The sequence below is a fragment of the Lissotriton helveticus genome, chromosome 7, assembly GCF_964261635.1.
Source record: "Lissotriton helveticus chromosome 7, aLisHel1.1, whole genome shotgun sequence".
NCBI lineage: Eukaryota > Metazoa > Chordata > Amphibia > Caudata > Salamandridae > Lissotriton > Lissotriton helveticus.
The window spans coordinates 625343856-625369133 of record NC_136068.1 but is presented as its reverse complement, the minus strand read 5'-3'; the positions used below and the strand labels follow the sequence as shown (position 1 = coordinate 625369133).

The 25278-nt window shown below is 44.4% G+C and overlaps 1 protein-coding gene across 4 annotated transcripts in view; it reads right to left on the bottom strand.

The window, feature by feature from the left end:
- Nucleotides 1-25278, bottom strand: part of SRCAP (Snf2 related CREBBP activator protein) — a 1816344-nt gene that overhangs the window by 836827 nt on the left and 954239 nt on the right. For all 4 annotated transcript variants that reach the window (XM_078652845.1, XM_078652844.1, XM_078652847.1 and 1 more), the window contains one exon: nt 3373-3722. In XM_078652845.1, the coding sequence (XP_078508971.1) occupies nt 3373-3722 (350 nt within the window). The remainder of the gene's footprint in view (nt 1-3372; nt 3723-25278) is intronic.

The window sequence follows — 25278 nt, the reverse complement described above, 5'->3', positions numbered from 1 at the left end:
AAACACATTCCCCTAGACCCTCATTATAATTCCCCCTTTTTTAGGATAGTAGGAACACCAGAAGTGCAAGCTTCCTTTATTACAACCAAAATCTGTCAATTGTATTGGATGGTCCAGCAATTAATGTAAGGCAACATGTTTTCCTAAAAGCTGCGTTATGTAACCCGTATTGTTTGCTCCAGTGTAAATATATATGAATTAAAAGCACGCTATTCCCCCCCTGAGTTCTAATTGCTATATTTCCCAGCGTTTCTACTCTTTAAATGTGAGAAAGGATGTGGTGTGATGAGTTGAAACCTGGCAAGCTAAGTTCTAGTCTCGGCGTCTGCTTGACATCATATGATTCTCCTCGTACCCAAAAAATTAATTTGCCTTTGTGTAATGTAACTGCTACTCATGTAAAAAGGCCCAATACCGCCAGGTCGAGTTCGCTCTGTAAAAAACTGTGGTGCTTATTATTTATATTCAGTTCAATGATAAAAAAAGTATAATATAAAATGTTTTTTGCAAAACAAACAGATCAGGCACTATTCACTGCAGTGTCACTTTCAGCCCTACACACTTCCTGCAGCAGCTGAGCCAAGAAGTGAGGGGAGGCAGAGCCTCGCAGCATCCCTTCCTGCTCCAGGCACCAGGGCCCCCTCCTGGAAATGGAGCCTCCCATATCCTCTGCTGCGTCAGCCCCCAGGGACGCTAAACTCCCATTGCTGCACCCCCCACATCCAAACTCCTTCTTTCACCTCTGCTGAGATTTCATACAGGGGTTATAACTCCTGCTATAGGCTCCTGCGATTGCTTTGCCCACAAGTATGTATTTACTCTACCCCTCCCCTGTGAAGTCATGACTCTTGCCCATTCCATTGCAAAATTCTGATTTTAGCCCCAAATACAATTTGTCCCATATGCCTTCCTTTAAACTGCTGTATTTCCAGATCGTGCTGCTACATTTAACTACACTTAACCGCAAAACAGTTCATGTAACTTTAATATTTTTATAACTTTACAAACTTGTTTTTTTGAGTGACATCGCACTGAAAATGTCCAATGTCAACCTTGCGCTTGTCTTTCTTTTTTGCGATGTCACTCAAAGTTCATGTTAAGATAGAAAAGTTTGAGTGACATTGCACTGAAAATGTCAAATTTCAACGGGACATCGCAATGAAAATGTCAAATTTCAACCTCACGCTAGTTGAGAAAGCCATTTTCAAAAGTCAGTCATGCGCTTCCTTCTACTTTCATTCACCCATCATTTATCCACCCATCCACCCACTCTCCATACTTCCACACTTTCATCCATCCATTTATCCACCCACCATTTCAACTGTCCATCCATACAGCCTTCCACACTTTCATCCAACCATCATTCATCCATCCATCCACCCATCCACCCACTCTCCATTCATGCACCCTTTCATCCACCCATTCACATACTCACCCTTTCACCCGTCCATCCAGTCAGCCTTCCACACTTTCATCCACCCATCCTTCATCCAGCCACCCATTCTTCATTCATCCACCCTTTCATCCATTCACCACCCACCGTTTCACCCACCCATCCATTCAGCCTTCCACCCTTTCCAATATAAACGTTTGAGTGACATCGCACTCAAATGTAACAGCGGGCTTGTTCATTTTGATAGAACCCTTTGAGTGACAGCGCACTGAAAATGTCCAATGTCAACCTTGCGCTTGTCTTTCTTTTTTGCGATGTCACTCAAAGCTCATGTTAAGATAGAAAAGTTTGAGTGACATTGCACTGAAAATGTGACATTTCAACTGACATCGCACAGAAAATGTCAATTTTCAACATCGCGCTTGTTGAGAAAGCACTTTTCAAAAGTCAGTCATGTGCTTCCTTCCACTTTCATTCACCCATCATTCATCCATCCATCCACCCACTCTCCATACATCCACACTTTCATCCATCCATTCATCCACCCACCATTTCAACCGTCCATCCATACAGCCTTCCACACTTTCATCCACCCAGCAATCATCCATCCATCCACCAACCCACTCTCCATTGTAAATGACAAAGCTATTAATTTCGCTATTTTCAAAACCAACACATAAATAAAAAATGTGTCATTTACAATACCTCAAACTTTCCTAATGCGAGTCCTATTGCATTGCAAATGCGTGTTAAAGAATATTTCTAGTTTGCAAAAATCGACACAGGAACATACACGACACTCCTTTTCTCGAAAATGCCACAAAAGTCTGAAATTAATGAGTTGTATAATTTTATCTTTCAAAGGCGCCTCCCAATAGGTGTCAGGCTTATCCAGAGATGTTTTTGTCTCCTACTTATGCCACCCCTTGTATAATGCAGTTCTCTCCCACTGCCGATTTTTGAAACTCTCCCGCCTACATCTATTATCTAGAGGACACTGCATCTTGTAACAGTCTCCGTTGAATTAACTCATCATGTGCTAGTGTGGTCTTTTAGTATATATATATATATATATATATATATATATATATATATATATATATATATATGTGTGTGTGGAACTCTCCTATTAGGTTCTATCTCCCTTTTAAATAAAGGACGATTGTTGTAATTAGGATGATTAAAATGTTTTTCTCAACATACTTTAAGGTGTGTCTTGTTCACTGTGCACTGTAAAGCACTCTAACTACCATGGGCCATGTTTGTGCAACATAAAATAAACAAAAGGGTTATGATAATGTAAGCCTGAATAAAAGACAATCACTGTACAATGCAATGAGTTCCTGGACAGAACTTACTCGACACCAAAATGCATAAGATAGTCCACTCCAGAAAAGGAGGATATCTAGAGAACCACAAACTGGTACATTCTTGCACATGGTATGCACATAATATGAAGTGAATCACAGGGGGTCTGAAGTCCTTTATGGTTTTAAGGGGACTGTTTCTATTTTATCAAAACCACTGATTACTTGGTCTCACATTTCCCATGGTAGAACAATTATGAATCAAAATTCTGTTTGATGTTCCTGTGGTTAAGAGATTGCTGTAACTTATTAGTTGTACCAACTAGTGCCAAAATACTCTACTTTCGCTTGGTGTGTTCAAACCCATTACTTGCATGCTTGGGTTAAAGGGACTTGCTCTAACCCAAGAGGGCATGCACACAATATTGCAATGACTTGCTAGGTTTTGGTAAGCATGTTAGTAGTTAACTCTAGATTACTGCTGTTGCAATATTGCCAATTGGTATATACTAGACTGACCAACTTACTATGCAACATTACCTAGAGCTGAGAAAACCACCTTTTTGGGAGTTCAACAATGTGCAGTGCTTGGATGGATTGTCAGCGTATTTGATCCCATTATGCTTCAGTGTTATTTGTTTTAAAGAAAACAATAATACACCAAAAACTCACCTTGAGGAGTGGAAACGGGACCAAGGAGTGAAGTAACTGTTGTAGTAGTTGCAGAAATGTTTATGGTCAGGGCAGGTACAGAGGCAGGAGGATGCTGTGTAACAGGTAGAGATGGTGGAGGGATGGGAAAGGGGACCATGAGCGGATCCTGGGTAACCATGGAATGAGCAGGCACCTGAGCGATGTCAGGATCAGAAACTGGAGCAGGAGAGGGAACAGGAACAGGTGCTGAAAGATCCGGTATTTCAATTGCAGTCAGCGAAGATAGTCTCTGTGGAGGAGCTGCTACACGTGGGCTGTTAACCATAACTAATGGACGCCCTTCAGGCTTTGGAACTGGCTGAAACATCCTACAAAGTGGGAAAAAAAAGGTTAGCTACGCCATAAAGAATAAAATTAGGAGAACATTAAAAATTCAAAGACTGATGAAAAGGTTGATGGAAAGAATCCTACTGACAAGAATAGGAGACAATGTGTTAAATGCATAACTAGACAGAAAAGGTAGAGATTCTCATGACTTGCTAATTTGAAGAGATGCAATGTTCTCTGTAACACCTGTCTCTAGATTTTATCAGATTTATTGGTTACCATGCTTTCAAGATATTGAGGTAGATGTCTTAGAATCCTTGGTACACTAATGGTAAAGCAGTTTAAAAACTTCAAAACCCATTACAAAAATGTCATTCATATACTAGGTTTGCACTCCTTTGCGTTCATCTAGTGAGTGGCTAGGCCTGAGCAGCAAGTTACATACCTTCAGTAATGATGTAGCTGTAAGAGACATATGTTAGTTGGAGATTCCTAACCTTAGATTTTCCCCCAGGCGTCAATCTGGATCTAGAGATTTTTCTTTAATTGTACACCTGCGTGTTGGTAGGTGGTCTCGGTCGACTCTGCATGGTTGCTGGGATGACGTTGCGGTGCCTACTTAGACGCCGCCCCTACGTGCTGACATAAGTTCTGACACAACTTTCCACGCCTGAAGCGCAGAGCCATGAAAGACTATGACCAGGTGCGCCACAACTGGGGCACTGTAAGGGAGTCCATATCCCTAGAAATCAGTTTGCAAAGCGGGGAGCATGTATGGGGCGGTAAGAAATCTACAACTAACATATCAGATACACAGTTACCGAGGGTAAGTAACTTGTTCATCTAATAGTTGGTTGTAGAGTCCTTATCTTAGAATAGATAACCCAGCAATACCACTCCCAGAGGAGGGTTTGCAAACCAAGTTAACATGAGCAAGTCCTGCAGGACCTACCAGGCAAAATAGCCATCCCTCCGGACTTGGCTGTCCAGGCAGTAATGTCTGGAGAAAATGTGCGGAGATGCCCACGTTGCCGCCTGCAAGATATTAAGGAGTGGGACTTCACGTGACAATGCTGTGGTTGCTGGCGTAGGCCTAGTAGAAGGACTACGCAACCCCACTGGAAGATCCTCCTTTGCTAAAGCATAGCATATCTTGATGCAAAAGACAACAAATCAAGAGAAGGTACGTTTTTGAACAGCCCAGACTTTCTTGGCACCTACATATCCAAAGAAAGTAATTATATTTTATACATGGACACTGACCATTGGATTTAACAAAGATGCAGAAATGCACTACTGGCTTTACTGGCATGATCACACTGAGTCCCTATAATAGTGCGCCAGTACCATCCTACCTATAGTACTTGAATCATGAAAGAAACCCTTTTTTATTAGCATATTCCTAGGGGAGGGTTTGGCTCTTTTCCCCCTTCTCCATTTGTCACAAAATGTGGCTTTCTCTGAAACATGATATAATCGAGAAGGCACTTTTGGCCTGTCACCATTCTAATCGTGTTTGGTGCCATCACCACTCACTACTAACGTTTCACTGGTGTGAACTTTATCCTCTAGACACACCACGATGGGCATTCTTTCTTCCCATCCCCCGGTCTTCCCAATACAGAATCTTCCTTTTTTGTCAGGAATCCAAAATGTTTTTTTTACTTCGGTTTCAAACAAATGAGTATATAATAATCTTTGCTTTTCGAACGTTGATACCACACCTGAAATGGAATACCTTTGTTACAGGGATTGGGATTCACTGATCGCAGTAATAACTTCACTGTCAGCTGGCTTTCTCTTACTATTCTAGAAATTCATTTTTTGCGTTCTAGTGCGTTTTAATGTTAGAAGCCCGTAACCTTTTTCCATTACTGACATTATCCAGTGCATAAAAAATATTAAGTTTGTCTTTGCAAACGAAATTTCACAGCCTGTTTTTCCTTCGATGCGTCTCAACTACCTGTCACTGAACAGAACACATCTATGATTTCAGACACTGAAATGACATGCCTTCTTTCTTTCGAAGCATCATTCTTCCCTTCCATAATAATTAACATTCACAAGGAATACTTTTCTTTAATGTGGTGCTACACCTTAATTCATTTGTTTTAGTTACTGCGATTGAAATTAAACGGCCGCAGTAACTCTTCTATTCTCTCCACCTATGTTATCACCTCTACTGGCTTAGTTAAATAATTCTGTTCCTGCTTTTTACTGCCTTTGATGTTGTAATTTCACCAATTGTATTTATTTATTGATGTAATCTAGTAAAAGACTTAATATGTATTGTGATTGATACTGCCGCCTGCAGTATCTTTTCTATGCCCTTCAACTTCTCGTCACGAACGATAACACGCTTCAGACGTCACTCTCAGGTCGGGTCCTCGGGACCTATTTAGTCAGGAGAAACGTGCGCAGGCCGAGTGAGCACTGTTTCTCGGGGCCGCAGAGACCATATTCTTAAGTAGAAGCACGGCAGTAAGTACGTTAAAGTTAATCTCTTGGCGCCCTTATCATACACTACATATGATGACCTCCTTGTTCCGATAGGGACTCGTAGTGCGCTTTCATTGAAAGTCTGAATCTTCGACTTGGCTCTCTGACGCCCGCCCAACAAAACATTCCCGGGGCCTATCTAGTTAAAACAGCTTTATGGGCTTGACGATAACGGTGGGATTTTCAGTTCTTTTTTTAGTGGCTAATCCCAAACAATGTACGAGTTTTTCCTTTAAATGCATTAATTCTGCCTCTTCTTTTTGCATAGTTTAGGGCTGTGCTGCGCCTAACTGACATAAGCACAGCTGGGTTTTTCATACCTTCTTTCACTTCCGCTCCTCTATACAGATTGAATGACTATAAACAAGAAGCTTTGGAAGTGGCCCCCATAAATGTAATCCTTTAATAATAAATACAGTACACTATGCTTTAAAAAGAACATTGTACTTTGGAATTATTATCCTGGATATTATTACTGATTATCAGGCACAGACCTCTCTCCAAGCCTAAATCCTATCCAATAAAGAGTTGATCATCCACCCGGAAATCTTTGGTGTGGTCAAGGTAGAATGACAGCGCAGGTTTAGGGTCCAGATGGTGGAGTCTCTACTCCTCCTTGGAAGGGTGCAGACGGTGGAAAAAAGGGTGGCAGAGTGATAGATTGTTTCTTCTTAAAGTACACTGTTTCATGTAGGACAAAGGCCTCATTCTAAGCACCACTTTGTCCGACTGCACAGAGAAGAAAGGGGGCTTAGAAGACAGAGCTTGAAGCTCACTCACCCTGCGAGCAGAGGTAACGGCCATAAGGAAGGTAGTTTTGAGAGTAAGGAGACAGAGTACTGTTATGAAGAGGCTCAAAGGGATTACAAAAGATATGGGAGAACAAGTTTAATTCCCAATGGGGCATTATAAAAGGAGATGGAGGAAATAGAATAATCTATTAACATTAGGATACTTGAATAAGAATGGTTGATCTGGCAGCCGAAGAAAAGCAGAGATAGCAGCAAGATAGCCTTTGAGAGTGCCCAGAGCAGAACCCTGCTGGGCCACAGGAAGTAAATGCAACAAAAGGACCTCTGAAAGAGGGGCGTAAAAGGGATCCAGTCTTTGCTGTGCAAAATAGCAAAAACGTATTCCATCTACAGACGTATACCGATTTAGTGGAGGGATGCCTGAGTGTCAAGATGACATTACAGACTTCGGGAGGAAGGTCAAAAGCTGTCAACTGTCGTGGCTCAATCTCAACACAAGGAAGTGGAGACTGGACAGACTCGAGTGAAGAACCACCCCCCTGCTGCTGCGACAGATGATCCTTCCGAAGGGGCAGTCCGATTGAAGGATTGATGGCCATGCTCAGGAGCTAGGGGTACCAAACTCTTCGTGCCAAGGCAAGAGCCACAAGAATAACTTTGGTCTGGTCGCCATTCATCTTCTTGAGCACTCGAGGCAGAAGTGGTACAGGCAGAAAGTGTAGGAAGCTGGCTTTGTAAATACTATACCAAAGTAGGCCTAGTGTGCACAGAGTCCAGGGAAACCCCAAAGGTAGGCAGAGGTAAAAGTAGATAATATCTCACTCTCTAATGGCGGTAGTGTGGGCGAGCAGTAAGGCTTTATAGGAGGGTAATGTTAAGCATTTAATGTACATACTCAGGCAAGTAATGATGCCACGTACTCAAAGACTGAACTCAGACCAATGTGTTTGTTTAAAAATATTTATTTTATTTCTAGACCTAAGCCAGGCCTGGTGCAGGTAAGTGAAGGAATATGCTACTTACCAGTATGCATCTGTTCTTGGCATGTAGGGCTGCTGACATTCACATCTGTGCATAGATCGCCGCCTAGTGTTGGGTCCGGATGATTGCACATTGTTGTCCTGGAAGAGTCTTCGAAGTATCACGAGATAGGTGGCTCCTCCCTTGGACTACAGTGCGCATGGGCATCCTCAGATTGTTTTTCGCCAATGTGGCAGAGAGAGTATGGTACAGTAAGAGATGTCCATGCAGGAAAGTAAGAAAGAATACTACAGCTGCGACGGGCACCGGGGAGGAGGGTGGGCGATGTGTATGTCAGCAGCCCTACATGCCAATAACAGATGCATACTGGTAAGTAGCATATTCCGTTCGAGGCATGTGGGCTGCTGAATTCACATCTCTGCATAGAATGTATAGCAGTCTCTCCCTTAGCGGAGGCTACCTGTGCCAGCTGCAGCAGTCTGAAACAGAGTTTTTAGAACAGCCTGCCCTACAGCCGCTTGCTGTTTGGAATGTACATCTACACAATAGTGTTTTGTGAAAGTATGTATGGTAGACCATGTGGCTGCTCTACATATTTCCTCTAGAGGAATGTTTCCTAGGAAAGCCATGGATGCCCCTAGTTTGCGTGTAGAATGCGCTCTTGGGGGAACTGTTAAAGTGCGTTTTGCTTTTAGATAACATATTTGAATGCATTTAACTATCCATCCGGCCAACCCAGATTTTGAAATGGGGTTGCCCTTGTGTTGTGGTGAAAAGGCAACAAACAACCGTTTAGTCTTTCGAAAAACCTTAGTTCTATCAATGCAGTATAGAAGTGCTCTTTTGACATCTAGTGTGTGTAGAGCCCTTTCAGGTACTGACTGTGGATTTGGAAAGAACACTGGCAGTTCTATTGTCTGATTGATATGAAAATGGGATACCACCTTGGGCATACATTTAGGGTTTGTTCTAAGAACTACCCTATTTGCATGAATTTGGATAAATGGCTCTTGAATAGTTAGGGCTTGTGTGAGAAGTTGGCCTGATATATGGTGCTCACTAGTTCTAGTGATCACCTTGTATCAGTCCAAACAACCCTTATGGTGATTGGTTGTAAGTCAACCTTATAGACCAGCTATCCTAATGGTAGCATGGACAAAGCAGTCTTAGGCTAAACTCTTTTGGCATGTGAAGCCAGCTGTTTTACCACAATATAACCCCTTGAATACCAGATGAAAGGACACCACACAGGTTGTTATGAAAATAAACAATACATTTATTAATAACACCTCTGAACTCTTTATGAATCAGAGGGCTAAGCACATGACAATACTAAGAAGGAAATACGAGTTAGCACAATATTTACACGTGTGCCTTAGAGGCACGGCAAACCATATACTAGAAACAATGGAATGCGAGGAAGGAAAGTACAGAAAGGAGATCCAGAGACTGGAGGATCGCTGGGACTACGCTACGAACTAGGTAAGTAAGGAGCAGGAGGCCCACGGGACTCACGTGCAGAGTGGAAACTCTCACGCAGGATGCGTACCACCGTCTATGGATGCTACAGTTTACAATGTTACGGATTCCAGACGAACCCGGCTGGATGGAGGGAAAACAACAGTGGACCTGGACACTAGGATAGTGAACACTGACTTCAGCACCTAGAAGCTTTAGTTACCTAACCCACAGGCTGCGGGTGCATAGGGCTGAAGTGGTGTCGGGTTCGCTGCGTTGATCCCGGTGATGCCTGAAACAAAGAGTTGCTGGCAGGCAGCCAGATGGAGGAGTCCGGTGGTTCCAAGGATGGAACTAGGAAGGAGAAGTCCTGAAAGGGAAGGGGACAGAGTCTTGGTCACTAGCCAGTGACGGTGCTGGAACCAGGAGGGAACCAGATGCTGTCGCCGCGTTCAGGGGAAGGAAGGGTCGCTTCTCTCTGTAGCTGCGCGGACCAGGAGCTGTTCTTTACGACCAGGCTGGAGGCACGAGCTGTACCACGTAGTCTGCTGCTGATGGCGGTGTTGGATCGTCGATCTGGTCAACAGGCCTTGGCTAGTGCAAGCCACGCAGTGGAACAAAGATGGCGTCTGGTGCGGACCAGGAGGGTCCAGGGTGCTTCTCTTTCACAAGGAAGCAAGGGCCAGTCTGGGGGACCAGACTAGCAGTGTTGAAATCTTCGGGTCGTCGTCTCAGAGGTCACGAGCCAGCCGGCAAGTGACAAGACAACAGGAAAAGCAGCAACCAGGCAAAAGGGCCCCACGCAGATCTCGTGGAGGCTGGGGGGCTGGTCTTGGTTGCAGGTGCTGTGTCGGTGTGGGGCTTCTCAGTCCCTGATGCACTTACTCGAGGGTCCCTCGGTGGTCGTGCTAGAAGCGCTGGGCAGGTTTCTTCAAGATGTCCGTCTCCACGTTGCTCGTCGCACCCACGGGTCCCAGCTGTGCTGTGGATAGAGGTCAGAGGGGTCTGGAGGTCCGGGTCTCGTTGAGCTGGGTCGTCAGATTCCGGGAAAGAAGGACTTGCAGCAAACCGCACAGGAGCTTGATGGTGCCTGCGAAGCAGGATGGTCACTCCCTGACCATAGGGGAGATTCTTCAGTATTTTGAGGTTCAGGAGGTCGAAGGTCAAGAGTTTCTTCGTGGAAGTTGTCAAGATTAATCTAACTGGGAACGGGACCAGCTCCTACCTTTATTCAGCTAAAGGGGGATGCACTATGACTAGGTCCCTCCCCTGGGTGGGACAAGGAAGGGGGGTGGTTACACCCCCTATCTTTTGTCCGGTTTCCCGCCAGAGCTGGGGCTGGAGTGACCCAGCAACTGGTTGGAACCGGTGTATGCACAGGGCACCTTGTGTGCCCCAGGCATGTCTCATTCCTTTCAGCCTTGGCCTACCTAATACACAAAATCCTGTCTGGGGTGGTGCTAGCACCTCCCAAGGCAGGAAACCCTTTGTCTGAGCCTCCCTAGCTGGAAGGACTCCCAGCAGCAGGAGGTCAGACTTGTGTCTGTGGTGGCAGCATCCATCTTGTGATGCTGAGGCTCGAGTTAACTTTAACCGGGGTTCACAGTTACATACATGTCGTGTCCCTCTAGAAGGGTGGAATGCTACCCCCGTCGCCAGAATTGGCGAGGGGGTAGTATTCCAATTCGTATGACACCTTACTCGACATGTTTTGATAATGTTATACCAGAGTTAGCATTTAACCGCGAGGATTATAATGCACTTAAGAGTATATGGTATAGCGTTCTCATGGAACAGCTATTAGGACTTGGTTCCGCAAGCTGCAAACGGGCTCAGCTCATGCCAGAGCACCATCTCACATAATTCCAAGCACTCTGCCTTCAGGATTGAGAAGGCCTTCCATAGGAGTGACTGACAGGAATATATGTGTCCATTTTAGGTTTTAGATATAGGGAACTATATCTAAAGCAAAGGGTGATTACACCACCTTGCCCCAGCTGTCGTGCAGCCAGTTGTGTCTGTTTTGGATGGCCCGCCAGGGGTGGCATAATACATGCTGCAGCCCCTGGTAGGCCCTGGGTACACCTATGCCCTGGATACCCAAGGTATACTGTACAGGGACTGATAAGGTGGCCCAGTACCAATTGGTAAATGCACCTAGGGTACATGGTTGTATTTTTAGAGAGAGAACAGCTAGGCTGTGGGTCTGATTAGCAGGCCCGCAGCCAGGGAAAGTCGTAAACCAGTGAAGCAAAAAGCAAAAATCTGGGGTGGCCATGGGATTGCAGACCCCACTCTCCTAAAGCTTGTAGCTCGCTAACTCTTCTAAGCGAAGTAATTGCTACTAGAAAAGCCACCTTCCATGTCAAAAATTGTAATTCACATGAATGCAATGGTTCAAATGGTGGTCCCATTAGTCTGGTTAAGACAATGTTTAGGTTCCAGACAGGTGAAGGTGGGTGTTTTGGGGGGATTATTCTTTTGAGTCCCTCCATGAATGCTTTAATTGCAGGCACTCTAAACAGCGAAACATGCTGTCTGTTTTGAAGATAAGCTGCAATGGCAGCTAAGTGTATTCTTATAGATGAATAAGCTAGATTGCAACGGTGTAGGTGCAAAAGATAGCAAATGATATTTTGCGTTGAAGCATCTAGTGGGTTTATGTCATTGTTATTACAGTAAATGACAAAAGCCTTCCACTTTGCAGCATAACAAGCTCTGGTAGTAGGTTTTCTTGCCTCTTTGATAATGTTCATACAGTCAGGAGGTAAGTTTAGGTACCCAAACTCCTAAGACTTCAGGAGCCAGATTGCAAGGTTCAGTTGTTGCGGATCTGGGTGCTGTATGTCTCCACAGCTCTGAGTGAGAAGAGTGGGTGTTAGCCGCAGTCTTTGATGAGGTACCACGGATAGTTGTAGGATGTACCATGGTTGCCTCGCCCATGTTGGAGCAGCCAGGATTAGTGTAAATATTTATCAAGGACCCCCTGAGTACACGGAAATGTAGTTCCTAGACCAGGGAAAACAAATGGATGATATATATCAATCTAGGCAACAATCCTAATAGAAGGTCGGAAAGGACTGAGCTACAACATTGGTATTTGTTAAAAGCGGGTACAATTTTATACAAAGTTTTATCAAAACACAAATTAAAAATACAAATTCACTATTTGCAATTAACACATACAGCTCAAAAAATTGAGAATACAACACATTATTAAAAAAGAGAGAAGATCCAATACAGTATATGGATGTACATAAAATAAACACAGTTTAAGAAAAAATGTGGCAAATTTTAATCTCTACGCGCGTTTCGGCGAACCAGCGCCTTCTTCTGGAGCAGCCACGATAATATCTAAAAAAGGGAAAAGGAATATCGTACAGGAGAAACATTATATACAATATTGTTTGAATCTTAGTTTATACTACATAAATACTCTACATTCCAATGTTAATCTTGTAGTCTCAGACTTTCCATTATATAATTACCTAAACACTTTGATAATACAACAATTCTATTACAGATTTCATTTCCTTGCCATAATAGTATTTACAAGATTTATTTGTCTTGTAGGAATTCAAACCACTCTATAAAGACCCAGTTAGGCGACTGTAGTGGATCGATGTTTAGAATGTGCCCATTCTATTTTATCTGTAACAAAGGTCACAGAAAAAAATGGATATATTACTTTGAGATTACACTCTCTAAAGCTGGAGATGAAAAAATTCCTAGATGGATAGATATTTCAAAGATTCTGATATACTTCTCTTTATAGCGGGCCATGTAACTCTTGATAGTAAATAATACACATGGAGCTTGAGATGGTAGCCATTATCAAACCATTATCCTAGCAGGACCCTGGTATTTATCTAAGATGCGTGTATTTAATGAATAGGGTCACTTACATAAAAAACGTAGGTTATAATGGAGAATCGATGAATCAATCTGGTTTATGTATAAGGGGAATATCCTCTCATAATTTCTTGGTGAAGATATTCTAAACCTAAAGAACACAATAAAGGAACAACATAAATTTATAACCCGGTCCATGATTATTTCAAAACAGAGGTTCATTAAGAGCAGGAATTGGTATTTACCTATTTTAATTTGAGTACATGGATGAATTTCCAACAGAAGATGATGCTTTGAGTTGGTATCAGGTTTTGGTTTATTTTGATTTTGTATTTCCTAAAGAAATTATTACATTTTTCAGTTGTTATTGAATTAAAATAACTAAGGATTTGTAAATACGAATTCACACAGTTATCACTCAGGAAGAAGAAATTACCTGAATTAGAAAAGAGGGGTTCATTTAGACCCGCCGACCGGAAACAAGACGTGATGGCCACAAAAATATTTATTTATTTGGTGCCACAAGAGATATATATATGCAATCCTCCTGATGTGGGGATTTTCAATAATGATGATTTCCTATATTTTAAACGGAAAATATTCTATAATAAGCGTCTGTTCAATACAGTGGTTAAATAACAACAATTCTTCAATTAAGTAGGATATAAAAACGGCAGCCCAAGACGTTTTTTAAAACGCTACCGTTCGTGGAAGGATTACAGAACCCCCGTGTCCCGCCGCCGGAAACCTGGAGCCCTGTTGATATCGATCGGGTAAGACCACATAAGCCCTAGGCTTATTACTTGTAGCCTAGTCGCTCTATAGCTAACTCGGTATTCTTAGTCATCAGTGGTTTACACCATTTCTTTATTTATTTATTTTTTCAGACAGGGAGTTATTTTAATCACAGTGAACCAACTTTATTGGAGTAAAAGCCAAAAAGGTAACTATTAGCTGTTTACCTCTTGATTATTAGGTCACCATGTTGTTATTTAACCACTGTATTGAACAGACGCTTATTATAGAATATTTTCCGTTTAAAATATAGGAAATCATCATTATTGAAAATCCCCACATCAGGAGGATTGCATATATATATCACTTGTGGCACCAAATAAATAAATATTTTTGTGGCCATCACGTCTTGTTTCCGGTCGGCGGGTCTAAATGAACCCCTCTTTTCTAATTCAGGTAATTTCTTCTTCCTGAGTGATAACTGTGTGAATTCGTATTTACAATTCCTTAGTTATTTTAATTCAATAACAACTGAAAAATGTAATAATTTCTTTAGGAAATACAAAATCAAAATAAACCAAAACCTGATACCAACTCAAAGCATCATCTTCTGTTGGAAATTCATCCATGTACTCAAATTAAAATAGGTAAATACCAATTCCTGCTCTTAATGAACCTCTGTTTTGAAATAATCATGGACCGGGTTATAAATTTATGTTGTTCCTTTATTGTGTTCTTTAGGTTTAGAATATCTTCACCAAGAAATTATGAGAGGATATTCCCCTTATACATAAACCAGATTGATTCATCGATTCTCCATTATAACCTAAGTTTTTTATGTAAGTGACCCTATTCATTAAATACACGCATCTTAGATAAATACCAGGGTCCTGCTAGGATAATGGTTTGATAATGGCTACCATCTCAAGCTCCATGTGTATTATTTACTATCAAGAGTTACATGGCCCGCTATAAAGAGAAGTATATCAGAATCTTTGAAATATCTATCCATCTAGGAATTTTTTCATCTCCAGCTTTAGAGAGTGTAATCTCAAAGTAATATATCCATTTTTTTCTGTGACCTTTGTTACAGATAAAATAGAATGGGCACATTCTAAACATCGATCCACTACAGTCGCCTAACTGGGTCTTTATAGAGTGGTTTGAATTCCTACAAGACAAATAAATCTTGTAAATACTATTATGGCAAGGAAATGAAATCTGTAATAGAATTGTTGTATTATCAAAGTGTTTAGGTCATTATATAATGGAAAGTCTGAGACTACAAGATTAACATTGGAATGTAGAGTATTTATGTAGTATAAACTAAGATTCAAACAATATTGTATATAATGTTTCTCCTGTACGATATTCCTTTTCCCTTTTTTAGATATTATCGTGGCTGCTCCAGAAGAAGGCGCTGGTTCGCCGAAACGCGCGTAGAGATTAAAATTTGCCACATTTTTTCTTAAACTGTGTTTATTTTATGTACATCCATATACTGTATTGGATCTTCTCTCTTTTTTAATAATGTGTTGTATTCTCAATTTTTTGAGCTATATGTGTTAATTGCAAATAGTGAATTTGTATTTTTAATTTATGTGTTTTGATAAAACTTTGAATAAAATTGTACCCGCTTTTAACAAATACCAATGTTGTAGCTCAGTCCTTTCCGACCTTCTATTAGGATTGTTGCCTAGATTGATATATAGCAGCCAGGATTAGTGTCAGTGAATGCTGGCGTAGTTTGCGTGCCACTAGCGGTATTAACGGTGCTGGGGGAAAAGCGTACGCAAATCTGCCTGACCAGTTCATCCATATCGCATTGCCCTGCGACTGCGGATGTGGAAACATGGCGGCAAAGTACTGGCATTTTGCGTTTTCCCTTGTGGCGAACAGGTCTATCTCTGGTTGTCCCCACTGTTGGAAGTATGGTTGTAGCACTGTGGGATGAATCTCCCACTCGTGCATCTGTTGGCTGTGTCTGCTGAGCAGATCCGCTATTTGGTTGTCTTTGCCTGGGAGGTGTTCCGCCATGAGAAAAATGTTTCTTTGAATGGCCCACTTCCACATGCTTTGGGCTAGATGTGATCGCTGTGGAGAGTGTGTTCCTCCCTGTTTCTGTATGTAGTACATTGCTGTCATGTTGTCCGTCCGGATCAACACGTTTTTGTTGCATAAATGTACTTTGAACGCTTTCATTGAGAGAAAAATTGCCATCATCTCTAGCAAGTTGATGTGCATTTTCTTCTGTTGTGGTGTCCATAGGCCCTGCACTGTGTACTGAAGGACATGGGCTCCCCATCCTATGAGGGATGCGTCCGTTGTTAATACTATTTGTGGTACAGGCTCTTGGAACAGTCGTCCCTTGCAAAGATTTTGTGGATTCCACCAATGCAGAGAGTTGTATGCACGACTGGTCACCAACACTAGGTCTTTCAATTGTCCTTGAGCCTGGTTCCACTGCCGTGCTAAGCACTCTTGTAGCGGACGCATGTGTAGTCTCGTGTGAGGGACTATGAAGATGCACGAAGCTATCATGCCTATGAGTTGCATAAACACTCGGGCAGAGAGTGAGTGTTGGGGCTTGAACTTCTGGATCAGTAGCTGCATACCGTTTATTCTTGCAGTGTTTGGGTATGCTTTTGCTGCTAGAGTATTTATTGTTGCTCCCATGTACTGCTGTACCTGGGATGGCTGAAGGAGAGATTTTTGGTAGTTTAACGTGAAGCCTAGACTGTGCAGGAGGCGAATAGTTTGGGACATGTGGCTGGCACATTGCTGGGCTGACTTTGCTAGTATTAGCCAGTCGTCCAGGTACGGATAGACGTGAATATGTTGTCTTCTTAAATGTGCCGCAACTGTCGCTAGGCATTTTGTGAACACCCTTGGAGCTGTTGTTACACCAAATGGAAGGACTTTGAATTGGTAATGTTGATTTAGAAGCGTGAACCTGAGATACTTCCTGTGAGCAGGATGTATCGGGATATGGAAATATGCGTCTTTGAGGTCCAAGGTTACGAGGAAGTCTCCTTGCTGCAACAGTGGTAACACTTGTTGTAGAGTGAGCATATGAAAATGCTCTGATAAGATGTAGTGATTGAGGGGTCTGAGGTCCAATATTGGTCTGAGAGACCCGTCCTTTTTGGGGATGAGGAAGTATAGTGAATATACCCCTGTACCTTGATGTTGTAATGGCACTAGTTCTATGGCCCCTTTTTGCAGCATGCTGATGACTTCTTGCTGCAATAAGTTGAGGTGTTCTACAGACATAGGACGTTGTCTTGGAGGTATGTTGGGTGGTGTGGAGGTTAGCTCTAGGCAATAGCCATCTTGGATAATTTGCCTTACCCACTTGTCTGTAGTGATGTTTTGCCAGACAGGCAGGAATTGTTGTAATCGTCCCCCGACCAGTGTTATATGGTGTGGGGGTAGCGCTAAGGAGTCACTGTTTTGTATCGGTAGAGTATCTGGTAGTGTTGTTCCCTCGTCCTCTGCCTTTGTTGTTATTGCCGCGGTATCCACCTCTATTGTTTTTATTGTAGGTGGTTTGTGTGTTTCCTTTGTAGCTTGTGTTCTGCTGTGATGAGTTGCCTCTTGCAGCCCCCCTGTAATTTGAGCGACGAAAGGATCCTCTATGTTGTTGTGACTGTAGGGCTCACATAGACTTTTTGTCCAGTATTGTATCTGTTCCTGGACCAAATAAGTAGTCAGGATTGACTGGCTGGTTTAACAAAGTGGTTTGGACTTCGTTTTTAAAACAAGAAATGCGGAGCCACGCATGTCTCCTGATCATAACACTGGTGTTAATAGACCTGGCAGCTGTATCTGCTACGTCTAAGGCACATTTAATGGAGGCGTTAGTGATTAGCTTTCCCTCCTGTATTAATTGTTCAGCCTGCTCTTTGTAAGTGTTGGCGAAATGCTGGAGAAGTGTCTCTAAGGTATCATAGTGTGCCCTGTCATACCTAGCTAACAGGGCTTGGTTGTTAGATATTCTCCATATGTTAGCTGCCTGTGCGGCTACCCTTTTCCCTGATGCTTCAAAGATCTTTGATTCTTTGTCGGGAGGTGGAGCATCCCCAGTTGTTTGTGAGTTTGCACGTTTACGTGCATTGGCCACCACTAAAGAATCCAAAGGCAATTGTCCCTTAATGAATGTAGGGTCTAGTGGCGCTGGCCTGTATTTCCTCTCTATTCTGGGGTTAATGACCCTTGCCTTAGTGGTGTCTTTAAATATGTCTCCTGCATGTTTAAGTACCCCTTTTAACATAGGCAGTGTTTTAACAGATCTTTCTGATGTGGCAAAAGTGTCAAAGAGGAAATCTTCCCCCACAGGGTCTGAATGCATGTCCACATTGTGATGGAGGCTGCCCTTTCGATTAAGGAATTAAAAGAAGCTGTGTCCTCTGTAGGGGAAGGCCTAGCAGGGTATGCAGGTGTATCAGGAATGGGTTGAGAGTCACCGGGATGTACTGGATCAGCCCATGGTTGAGTATGACTGTCTTGGTCAGTGTCTACTGGGTAGCTGTATTCTTGATCATATTACTCATCCACCTCTTCATCTGAGTGTGTGGGTGTGTATGGGTTAGGCCTAGTTGGCTGAATAGGCTCAAATAGAATAGGTGATGTAGAACAGTCCCTTTTCTTTTTGAGTGGTATAGTGTAAGTGTCTTTTTGAGTCTCTGGTCTGATCTTCCTCTTGTAGGGAGTGAGTTTCCCAGAGTTAGGGTCAATGTAAAGTTTTGATTGTTCAACTGATTCAGGGTCTGGATGCAAGACCTCCTGTTCAGCAGTTCTTGTTGTTTTTGCCAATGTCTTTTGCTTGGTTTGTTTCGGTTCGATGCCGCTTTTGGGGTCGACCGCCTTTGTTTTTGTGGGAGCCCAAACTTTATCGGTCCGATGTTCTTTTCTGGTACTACAGTTTGTTTCGGTAGTGCCTGTTTCTTCGGGCCGTACTTTTTCCCGTTTCGACAGTCTTTTTTGGGTCGATTATGGCCTTGTGTGGATTTCGGAACCGATGGTCTCGGATCGACGCTCTTTGATGTCGCCTTTTTCGGGTCGATTTTCTTCGGCTCGATCGTTTTCTTTTGCTGAGCCATTTGTTTATCGCCTTTTTGTTTGAGGTCGACAACCTTCTTTGGATCGAGTCCCTTTTTTGTGTTGGCAGCTGTTGACGCCGATGTTTTCGGTTCGACGCCCTTTTGTTTTGGAATAGATGTAGGGGTGCTGGCTTTTGGCTCGACGACCCTTGTGTTCGACTCCGATGGGTCGATGTAGTTTTGCCCGAAGACCTCATTGTCGACGAGTTTCTTCGGTCTCGACTCCGATGGATCGACGTAGTGTGGTCCGAAGACCGTGTAGTCGATGAGTTTGGGTTTTGTTTTCTGTTCCACCACTTTTGGTTTCGATACGACCAATTTCGGAGTACGTTGCTCCGATGGCTCTTTAGTAATATTCTTAGCCGAGCTGTATTGCGGGGCTATAGAATGTGTTTCTAGATCTTGGCTAAGGCCTTGTGGCGATGCCTCGACCTGAGCCTGTGGAACCATGGAGGTATAGGAATGGGGCGCCGTACTCACGGTTGGGCCTGGTTCGTCACTGGAGTCATCCTCTACGGCTCCAATCCCTTGTTCGTCGTCCCCTACCTCGACAATGTCTTCTTCCTCGTCGATGTAGTAGTCGGAGTCATGCTCCGATTCTTGATCCGACTGTTCTTCATATTTTTCGGCTTCGGCAAGATCTTCGTCGTCGAAGATATTTTCCGGCTCTGGCGCTTGTTTCTGCATGGTTAGTTTAGCGGCCCGTCGAGTTCGAAGTGTCTTTTTGGAACGAAATTGGACACAGGCTAGACAGTCGGATTCATTATGTTCTGGCGATAAGCACTTGTTACATACGGGGTGCTTATCGATATGTGGGTATTTAGAGTTACAAAGAGGGCATCTTTTAAATGGACTCCGTTCCATCGACGACTGGTCGCGTGGTGCCGAGTAGGCCCGCGGCCCGATTCGACGTCCCAAGTTGTAAAAGTTTGTAATGAAGTCTGTCGGCACCGATTCGAGACAATACCGACGATACCGAAGGCCTTTGGGCCTCTAGAAAGTGTAGTTTTGATTCCGAACTTCGAGTAAAGGAAAGTACATCCGAACCCAATAGCGGAAAAAAACAATCTGAGGATGGAGAGGATGCCCATGCGCACTCTAGTCCAGGGGAGGAGCCACCTATCTCGTGATACTTCGAAAACTCTTCCAGGACAACAATGTGCAATCATCCGGACCCAACACTAGGCAGCGATCTATGCACAGATATGAATTCAGCAGCCCACATGCCTCGAACAAATCTGTTATTTTTCTAAATTGGTCTTGAATTTGAGTGCATCATTTACTGACTGTGCAACAAATGCTTAACACTCCACTCTGATTAGCCTAAGCTGCTCGAGCAAACTACCACAAATAGAGCACTTGGAATTGTTTAAGTAAGCACTGTAAACCAGAAAGGGTCGTCTGGACCATTTGCATTGTGTGCCCCTACATTGGCCCACTATATAAAAAGCCAGCTTCCTTCAACGTACGCTTCCTAAGCTTGCAAAAAAGTCATTTCAGATCAGTGTCTAAATTAAAGATAAAATAGGTTGCCCAAAGACAGTCTTGATAGGCCAGTAGATGGGCATCCTGGCTTCCACCACTGGTACCACCTGCATTTAAAGCTCCCATGCAGTAGCTAAATGATTTGACAAAACACCTGGACAAAGCCAATGAGCTTCATAACCCATTGGTGTAAAATTAATATATGAAAGCTATACCAAGACCACAAATATAAGATTGATAGAACAGCTCAATTCAGCCCGACTTTGGTCTTTAAAAATCTGATAAAATGATGTCATGTATGTGTCAGGACATGGTCGGCGAGGTCATTCTACCTTTAGAATGCAGAGTACACTATATATAAATAATTCTAACATAACGCACAAGTTACTTACCTTCGGTAACGATATATCAGTAAGAAACAGTAGTTAGTATTATATTCCTTACCTTAGAATATCCCCAGGCCTCAGACTGGATCCGGAAAGTTTTGCGTAGCAGTACCCCTGCGCGTCGGTAGGCGTCATCCGCGGCTCCGCGTCCGCGCCGTGATGACCTCGGAGTACTTAAACACCGCCCTAGCGCGCTGACTCAGTTTTTATACACAGCTTTTCAGCGCCAGAAACGCAGAGCCATGATAAAAACCAACACTGGTGCCATGAAACTAGGGCCCTCAAAGGGATGACCTTAACCCTAGATATCGGTTCGCAGAGCGGGGAGGATGGGTGGGGCCGTAACAAATCTAATACTAACTACTGTTTCTTACAGATATAGCCTTACCGAAGGTAAGTACCTTGTGCATCTGAAAGAATCAGGTTAGAATTAGATTCCTTACCTTGGATTAGATACCCCAGCAATACCAACCCCGGTGGTGGGTCTGCGAACCAATAATCACACCAGAAAGTCCTGGAGAACGGAATAGCCGAAAAAGCCATCTCTCCGGACTTGGCTGTCCAGGCTGTAGTGTCTAGCAAACGTGTGCAGCGAGGCCCACATAGCTGCCCGACAGATGTCCTGCAAGGGGACTCCCCGGCCCAGGGCCGTAGTAGCCACCGTGGCCCAAGTGGAATGGGCCCTCAGCCTAACAGGAGGCTCCTTTTTAGCCAAAGAGTAGCATGCCTTGATGCACAACACGACCCACCAAGAGATGGTCAGTTTGTGCACCGCCTGTCCCTTCTTAGTGCCCACGTAACCAACAAAGAGTTGGTCATCCACCTGGAACTAGGTAGAAGGAGAGCGCATGTTTTGGGTCCAGACGGTGGAGCCTCTCTTCCTCTTTTGAGGGATGCGGAGGCGGAAAGCCTGGCCAAACTGCTGGAGAAATGTGTCCAACTCCAACTAACAAAACACATTGATCAATTTGACCTCCTCAACCCTCATCAATCAGGCTTCCGAGCGAAACATAGCACGGAAACAGCTATGACACACATAATTGATGACGCCCTCCAAATTCTTGATCGCAATGAGTCCTGCCTCCTCATCCTTCTTGACCTCTCTTCAGCATTTGACACGGTCAAACATGAGAACTTGCTGGAGCTGCTAAGCACTAGAATGGGTCTATCGGGAACTGTTCTCAAATGGTTTTCGTCCTTCCTTCGCAACCGGTCTCAGAAATTCAAGATCGACAATGTGCTATCTACACCTGTGCCCGCAGATCTAGGTGTCCCACAAGGATCCTCCCTCTCCCCCACATTGTTCAACCTCGTCATGGAACCGCTCGCCACCCTGCTCCAAGCTTCCAATGTCCAATTCCATATGTACGCCGACGACACACAACTTTACCTAAAGCTTCAATCCCCGGAAGATATCAAACATCTGAATTCCACACTTATTAACACTCAATCATGGCTGGCAGATAATCACCTCAAACTAAATGCTCTGAAAACTGAGTTCCTACTCATCTCACCCCCGGCGAAAATTTCCATCACCCAAACCTGGCTCAATAACTTAACAGCACTCAATGTCCAACCTACCATCGTGGATTCGGCGAAATCCCTAGGCATTACACTTGACGCCAAGCTCAACATGCAGCAGCATGTTAGCAAAGCCACAAAAGGAGCTAACTTCCAAATCAACACACTGAGGAAAATTAAGCCTTTCCTCCCTGCCGAAGATTTCCAAACTGCTGTACAAGCTTTAGTGATCCCTCGAATAGACTACGGAATTGTGGCCCTCAGCGGACTCCCACTAACCACAACAGCACCCTTAAGAGCCTCCCTGAACGCTGCCGCGAGACTCATTACTGGCTCAAGAAAACACTCGCATATATCCCCAGACTTAAAGTCTCTAAAATGGCTGCCTTTTGAAGCCAGAATACAGCTAAAAATTGCTACTATGACACACGCGGCCGTGCACCACAAAGCACCAAACTACCTCGCTCACAAGCTGTCTATATCAGGTGGTTCGAGAACCAATAGAAGTACAAAAAATCTACTCCTGAAACCTCGCAGATTCCGGAAAGAGAAAACATACAAGCGCTCCTTCTCAGGAATGGCACCCAGGATCTGGAATGCGCTCCCTCCTGAAACGAGGCTGATCTCCTCCACTGCACTCTTCAAGAAAGAGGTGAAAACCATCCTTCTGGCCAAGATCCCCTGAACCTTATAGGGGCTGGACCAAAGACTCTGCATTGCTCTGTATCATTGCTCTCCTTGTCCTCTGTCACTATACTTCTACTTGATGGGCGACACTATTACGCTACTCTCTTGGTTTACTGATTCACTCTCCCGATGCCCCCACTCACTGTTCTCTATACACTAAGAGATTGGGATAAGCCATCCACACACCCAAGGTGTACCTGAACACCCCTGTAGTGGGATCAATGACTGGTGTCGTCTTATATTACTTGTTTACCTGTTTGTATATTGATATGTTTCATGTATGTTATTATTATCCTACCATGTCAGTGACTACTATACTGCTTCCATTATCTCTGTTCATCCCTACCTCCCCTACCCGGTCTTTGTGAAGCGCTCTGATATCCGCAAGGATCTTGTTCGCGCTATATAAAACTTTGAATAAATAAACTTTGAATAAGGTGGGCAAGGTGATGGACTGCCCGATGTGAAAGGCTGTGACTACCTTGTGCAGGAAAGAGGGACACGTTCTCAACACAATTTTGTCCGGATGGACAGAAAGGAAAGGAGGCTTAGAAGAAAGAGCCTGGAGCTCACTCACTCTCCTGGGAGAGGCGATGACAACCAGGAATGCAGTCTTAAGAGTAAGAAGACGAAGAGGGCAATTGTCAAGTGGCTCGAAGGGTGCGCACATCAAATAAGTAAGAACAAGGTTCAAGTCCCACTGAGGCATCACGAAAGAACAGGAGGAAACATGTGAGTGATGACCTTTAAGAACCTATTCACAACCGGGGACTTGAAAAGAGTGAGGTTATCAGGTAGCCTTAAAAAGGCAGAAATGGCAGAGGTAGCCCTTGATAGTGCCCAGAGCAGAGCCCTGCTGGGAAAGAGAAAGAAGAGGAGAACCTCAGAAAGAGGGGCAGAGAGTGGATCCACAGCCTTTGCTGTGCACCATGCCACAAATTTGTTCCACATGCAGGCGTATACCGATTTTGTGGAGGCACGCCTGGCTGCCAGAATGACATCACAGACTTCAGGAGGCAAGTCAAATGGCCTCAACTGTCGCCGCTCAATCTCCACGCATGGAGGTGGAGACTGGACAGGTTCAGGTGGAGGACCGTCCCCTGCTGCTCCGACAGAAGGCCCTCCAGAAGAGGCAGACGAACCGGGGGATCAACTGACATGCTGAGTAGCTTGGGATACCAGTATCTTCGTGCCCAGTCCGGAGCCACAAGGATGACTTGGGCCCGGTCGTGCCTGAAGGCAGAAGTGGTATAGGCGGAAAGGCGTACAACAGACCGCAGCTCCACTCGCGACGAAAAGCGTCTCCGAGTGAGTGCCGCCTTGGAAGTTCCAAATCGCAGAACTGATGACATTGCGCGTTCTCTTCTGTGGCGAATAGATCTAACCAAGACTCTCCCCACTGCTAAAAGAGGCCTTGCGCCACGTCTGAGTTCAGACGCCATTCGTGATCCATCATGCACTGACAGCTGAGTTCGTCCGCCCTGGCGTTCAGGGAACCTGCCAGGTGTTGAACCACCAGGGTCACGCCCTGATGTTCCAGCCACTGCCAGAGACGCAGAGCCTCCTGGCATAGGTTCCACGACCCCACCCCACCTTGTTTGTTGCAGTACCACATGGCGGTGGTGTTGTCCGTGAACACCTGCACTACACTCCCCAGAACAGAGGGGAGGAATGCTTTCACCGCAAGTCGGATCGCCCGTAGCTCCAGAAGGTTGATGTGGAGCCAGGACTCCGCCGGAGACCAGAGGCCTCTGATCTCCGCCTCTCCCATGTGGCCCCCAGCCCAGGAGGGACGCATCTGTCACAACTACGTGCTCCGGTTGGGGAAGGGAGAGGGATCTGCCGCTGACCCAATCGCGGTTCGTGAGCCACCACTGCAATTGTCTTGCAGTGCCCTCCGAGATCAAGACCTGGTCGGACAAGTTGCCCTGATGCTGGGCCCATTGAAACTTCAGGTCCCACTGCAGAGCCTGCATCCGCCACCTGGTGAGATGCACCAGAAGGATGCAGGAGGTCATCAGCCCCAGAAGCCGAAGCATCAACCTGACCGAGACTCGGGATAAAGGCTGAAAGATCAGAATCAGAGCCTGAATATCCCGAACCCGCTGTTCGGGAGGATAAACCCGAAACTGCGCCGAG